Source organism: Solanum tuberosum, unplaced genomic scaffold (genome assembly GCF_000226075.1).
Source record: "Solanum tuberosum cultivar DM 1-3 516 R44 unplaced genomic scaffold, SolTub_3.0 scf00058, whole genome shotgun sequence".
Classification (NCBI taxonomy): Eukaryota; Viridiplantae; Streptophyta; class Magnoliopsida; order Solanales; family Solanaceae; genus Solanum; species Solanum tuberosum.
Window position 1 is genome coordinate 407,901 of NW_006238982.1, and position 6,291 is coordinate 414,191.

General features: G+C 32.3%; 1 protein-coding gene across 4 annotated transcripts in view; it reads right to left on the reverse strand.

The window, feature by feature from the left end:
- Positions 1-2,877, reverse strand: part of LOC102578397 (DNA ligase 4) — a 51,289-nt gene extending 48,412 nt beyond the window's left edge. For 3 of the 4 annotated variants that reach the window (XM_006344466.2, XM_006344464.2, XM_015307417.1), the window contains exon 1: positions 2,412-2,877. In XM_006344466.2, coding sequence (XP_006344528.1) covers positions 2,412-2,789 — 378 coding nt within the window. In that variant the 5' untranslated portion in view covers positions 2,790-2,877. The remainder of the gene's footprint in view (positions 1-2,411) is intronic. The other variant, XM_006344465.2, reaches the window with a different exon arrangement.
- Between the last annotated feature and the right edge of the window lie 3,414 nt (positions 2,878-6,291).

Sequence of the window (6,291 nt, forward strand, 5' to 3'; positions counted from 1 at the left end):
CAGCTTGCAGATATCTTCACCAAGTCCCTCACATGTCCTCGTATTAATTACATCTGTAACAAGCTAGGTACATATGATTTGTAGGCACCAGCTTGAGGGGGAGTGTTAGAATAGAAATAAGTATTTCCTACTTAGAATAGGAATAGGAATAGGAATAAGAATAGGAATCCTAGTTGGAAAAGGATTCCAATGTAGTGTCTTTAAATAGGGTCTCAATGTAACTATTTAGATATACAATTCAATAATATTTTTCTTATATTTCTCACAGTCATCAAAGAGACAAGCTCCTTGGAGCTTAAAGTGAGAAGTGAAGTGTGCACTTCTTTCAGAATATGAAGTATCAAAGTATATGAACTTAGTATTATAATAATCAGATTGCAATTAAACAACTAATTTCAAAACCCATTATTCAATAATGTTGATATCACTCCAGCTCTTCAAATTTGATATTTAAAGAAAAGGTTTTTCATCTTTTTCACTTTGCAAGTCATTGGTTAAATGGCACATTTACTAAAAGGCATGGTTTCACCTATGAAGTGATAACCCATCGCATCATTTCTTTAAGCAACAAAGTTATGGTAATAACACCTGCACGTGTGTGAGGTAAATTAACAAAGACAATTTACATGGGCACTCAATAGCAGGAACACCTTAGATTATTTTGTTGGAGAATCAACGTTGGCTTTCTTAGATATTCTGTGATACATGAATTATTTTACTTTATGTATTAGGAAATTAATTTAACGATAACAGTCTTTGTTCATGAACTAGGAAAGAGAAAAAGGTTTAGAATTAAAGATGCATGTACTAGATTAGATACATGGTAAAAGAAGTCCTATAAATACCTAGGGGCATTTCGGCTATTAAGCAGGTCGAGTGAAACAAAGAAGAATCACCTCCTCTACTTGTATTCAAGAGAAGTTGAGTGATTTGTGAGCACTCCTTCACCCCACCCCCCGGACCCCAAATATTCAGCATTTTGTATCAAAGCCAATTGCATTAAAGGACTTGTGAGAATTGAGAAACTAAGGCAAAGAGATCTTGTTATAAGATTTTGAAAGAACTAAAAATCATGTCTTCATCAAATTCCTGTTAGCAACTTGTTCTTGTATGTAGAGAGAACTACCAACCATAGGTAGTGAAAAATGAGTTTTATCCTGATAAATAAAGGTAAAAGTGAAGATTAAAGCTTTTAGTTGAAGATTTATGGGAGGTAATGGAGACAAGGGAAATCACTTGAGTTGTCTAAGGATCCGATAGTTTCTCACCTCCAAATTTTCAAAGCTAAGAAAAGAAAAGATCTAAGGCTCTAACACATCTACATGCTTTAGTATTAGAAGCAATTTTTGTAAAGACTATGTCTTGCTCTTTTCTTAATGAAAAATGGAAAAATTGGTAGACATGATATCAAAGGTCATAAAGGACCAGAAATATCAATATTATCATTTTAAAGAGACAACTTGAAAACTTGAGAATGGAGAAGATGGAGAGACACAATACCCAAACAAGTTGATGAAACTTGTGAGTCAAATCCAAATATTAGGTAAGGATCTTTTGAAAGAAAAGATTGTCGAGAAAGCCCTCGGAAGTTTGCCTAAAAATTTTGCATTGAAAATCTCTTCCCCGGAGGATTCTATAGATATTGCAAAGATGACTTTTGCAAAAATTATTAGTGCACTTGAGGCACAAGAACAAAGAAGAATATAAGGCAACATGGAATTGCTCTTGAGCTAGCTTTATAAATCAAAGATATGGTCAACCCAAGATCTTCAAAAAAGCTAAAAGTTTAGTGGAAAAGGCAAAAGCTACAAGAAGAAAAATGCAGCTCAACCTTCTCACAACCATTGCAAAAAAGGAAACATCCCATCATCCCACCACCTTTGAAATGTAGATAATGCAAAAAAACCACTAGATGGAAAAGTTTTGATTGGGCTGATTGTGTAGTTGACGAATTGATTTGAACAAATACATCTCATTTCCATTCTCCATTTCTCTTCATTAAAATGGAGCACTACCGTACAAGAATAGGAAATGATGTACAAATAAAAGAAGTACCACAAAGTTCTCAATTCAAGAAAAGGATAACTAACATAACAGACAGGGGCTAGGCGGGACAATGTGGAGCCAGTTGTTAGCAGGGAAGAATATTAAGTATACGGGACTGGGCAAGACTGTGGAAGTGGTTAAACTCGATTGAGTTTTAATTAAAGATAACAATGGTAACTAAGTGGAGAAACACTCCTCTCACTCGCTCAATCACTTGATTTGGAAGATTTTTCAATAATTTCCTCAATAAAACAACTGGCGAGAATAATAATCTGCACAGCGAAATTTAGTATTCCGAATTGCTATTATGTTGTTTCTACTAGTCATGATCGTCAAGAGAATTCCAATAGTGAAGAAGAATTTACCTCCGCGGCAACAAGAGAGAAGTTGCCGGCATTTGAGCCAGTTTTGGGACCGCCTTTCCGCCAGTTGAGAAGACGGCGGGCATCATCGGATTCGCGGGACATGGCAAGTGCGTCAATGAGGCAAGTAGCGAGGACGTGCTCCTTAAGGCCATAAGAGCCACGCTCACGGTCGAGGCCAGGGAGAATAAGGCGAATGGCAGCGAAATTGTCCTGAGGCTTCCTGCAGAAGGTGTCAATAAACTTCCGGAACTTGGACCGCTTCTTCGCTGATGATTTACTCTTCTGTATCCACTGGAAAAGGCTGACCATTACACTAAATTTTATGTCTTCTCCGCCAACACTATTATTACCACCACCGTCTACGGCGGAAGTCGCCATTTTTCTTTTGGAGGTTTTGGGGTGCCAATTTCGAATCGTTTGAATTGAAGCGTACTAGAGAATTTTGCTGGGAATCAATTTATTTACATTCTGGTCAGGAGACCGAACTTTATATTCCACATCAGTGGTCCTTGACCAATTCATAAGTCGAGTCAACAGCCCTCCAAGTCTCGAAAATGTGCAAAAAAATGATTTTCTACTAGGAAAAAGTTTAAATATGTCCTTAAGGGTCTGTTTGAAAAGCCGCATGATAATTGTAGTTGGAGTAATTACTAGGGTAGTAATTATCAGGCTAGTAATTATACGGGTGTGTTTGTTTGCTTCAGTGTAATTACACATGTCTTGTTTGGATACACTATTGCAATCATCAAATTATATTAAATTTTAAAAATAAAAATTAATTATTAAAAATTAAAGAATTTATCAGACAAATAAGGGCCTTTATAAATGGTATTAAATTGAATATTTAAGATATATATCATCTTTTAAGAATATATTAACTAATAAGCATATGTTCTTAACTAATATTATAAAAATAATTGATTTATATTTTTCAATTTACTATATTTTAATCAAATTAATCATAAAAACTAAAAGTACTTATGCATATTAAGAAATGCATGTTTGACAAAAAGATTAATATTATAAATATCATGTCATTAAATTATAAAATATTCGACAAAAAGATAATCTATCAAATCTAACTTTAAAAAAATAGCTTGCAATGTAAAATATCGAGTCAATACTCCTAAAAAAAAGTGAAATTGAAAATACAACATAAGTTATAAGCAAAACAAAAATTTAACATAATATTCTTATGTCAAATTTCAACATAACATACATAAATATGATTTAAAAGAAAAGAAAAATGTAAGTACATAACTTTATTCAATAATGAATTCTACTTTAATTTAAAAAGTAGAGTACTAGTAAAATTATACTAATAATTTTTTTTTAGATAATACGAAAAAATGCATTGAATCACATGAAGTAAAGGATTGAGAATGAGAAGGAAATGAAATATAAATAGTAGTAAATAAAAGTAAAATATTTTTAGAAAACATTAGAATAATAAAAAATAAAAAGAATTTAAAATAATAAAAATAAAAAACACATTAAAACGGAAAAAATAAAAATAGAAATAAAAGGAAGAAGTTAAAAAGTATTCAGCTTGTAATTACATCATGTAACTACCAGCAATTCATAGTCTCCCTGTGTGAATTGGAGAGTGTAATTACCCTTTCCAATTACACTCAATTATCTGCTGACCAAGTAATTACATGGTCAACCGAACAAGACATACAGTGTAATTACACTCAATTACACAAAATCCAATTATCAGGGTGTCCTTTCAAATAGACCCTAAATTTGGAGGAAAAGCTCATCTACACTTTTCATAGAAAATTTGACTTATTTATGTCATTTTCATTTGAGAAAAAAATCATTCATACAATTATTTGTTAACTAAAAATAGTTTCAATTTTGTAAAATTATTTATTCATGTGGCGGGCTATGATTCGGCCATATTATTGATTAATTTTATTTTTTTAAATAGTCAAATATTTTATGATTGATTTCTTCGAGCACGAATTATGTATAGTCTTTGTTCTAGACGAGGTAAAGTCCTTAGCTCAGACGTTGTAGAGTCTTTGTCGCGTAGCATATAATTTTCTTGTCTTATATGATATAAAATCTTTGGCTCGGATGATGGGGTGCATTTAACTAAGACGATATAAAGTTTAACTGTGTAAAGCCTTTGCCTAGATTAATGTAAAAATTATTCAGACGATATAAAGTCTTATCGCAGGTCATGTAAAGTCTTTATCTTAAATAATGTAAAGTTTTTGGCTTGAACAACATCATGCCTTTGACACAGACAGGGTAAAGTCCTCACCAATGACAATGTGAGTTCTTTGGGTCACATGGTGTAAAATTTTTACTGCAGATCGTAGATAGTGTAAAGTCTTTAGCTTGAATTATATGACGCCTCTTGGCTTAGACGGTACAAAGTTTTTGACTCAGACGATGCAAATTCATTATCTCAAACAATATAAAGCTTTGTCATATCAAAACTAATATCTTCACCTATAAAATAAAATGAAGATAAAAGAAAGTAAGAAAAAATTGAGAATAAGATAATTACGTGAGTACATATTTATCTTAATTGTCAATATAGATTAAGTTGCGCTGTCAGATTTATCTAAATTGTCAATATAGATCGAATTGCTTCGTCCAATTTCTCTTGTCTGTCGAAAAAATAAAAGAGCATTAAAAACTAATTCATAATTATTGACGTTCACATAAGTTATGGTAAATCATAGATGTTAGCCACAAAGTACCGGTAACTCTTAATTTTTTGCAACATGTGTTATAAATCATTGGCAAGTCTAAAGAAAATTAATACTATCATAAAATTTTAACCCAAAAAGAGAAAAAAAAAAGAAAAAATGAAGTTGTTATTGATTAAAAAACACAACAATATGGTGGATAACAAAAAGAAAAGTTCTTTGAAAAAACAAGGTATGAAGATGATAAAATATATCACTTATGAAGGTTATGCTAAGATTAAACTTTAGGATGATACGTCCACTCATTTACATTGAGCATGAATTTTGAATTTCAAAATTTCTACTGAATAGATATTCATAAAGATGAAAGAGCAATATTTCGTATTCAAGGAAGAGAGAATTAAGATCTCGTGTCCTGGTAGAACTAAAACTATATTTATTTGATGTTTAGTCGATTTGGACTATAAAAGTAAGAGGTAATTTATAATGATAAGGGAGACTGTGCACATAATATTATAAGAAATTTTTCGTTGTTGGCCTTTTAGATTAGAATAAAACAAGTGAAAAGTTTTCTTTCTGGTGCAAAACGGTAAAAAAAATTGTCAAAGCATTTAGAGAAGGGAAAAAGGGAAAATATACCCCGAACTATTGTAAATGGTATGCATATATCCTCCGTCATACTTTTGGGACATTGGTGCCCCTGCCGTCCAAAAACTAGAACATATATACCCTTTATACTAACGGACATACAAGTGTCATAATCTTATCCACCGACCCAATATTTATTAAATATCGGATCGACGAATAAGATTGGGCCACGTGTCCCTATTTAATCTTCTGTTAGAGTGAAGGGCATATATGCTCTAGTTTTTGGACGGCAGGGGCACCAATATCCCAAAAGTATGATGGAGGATATCTGCATACCATTTACGATAGTTCGGGGGTATATTTGTCCTTTTTCCCTTTAGAGAATGTATCACATGATTAATTAAGTATACAAATTATGGGGCTTACCTTAACTTAGTTATTCCAAAAGCTTTAAAAGCATATGGAGATGTGTCACATATATACAAATGACATGTTCTGACAAATCGAATATTGGCATATCGCTTAAATCTGATAGGCTCAATGAAGTTTGTTTTCATTACAATTCTTTCACTCCACAACTATAAATATGTGTCCTCATAATTCAGAGATAGCTTGTGGATCAAACG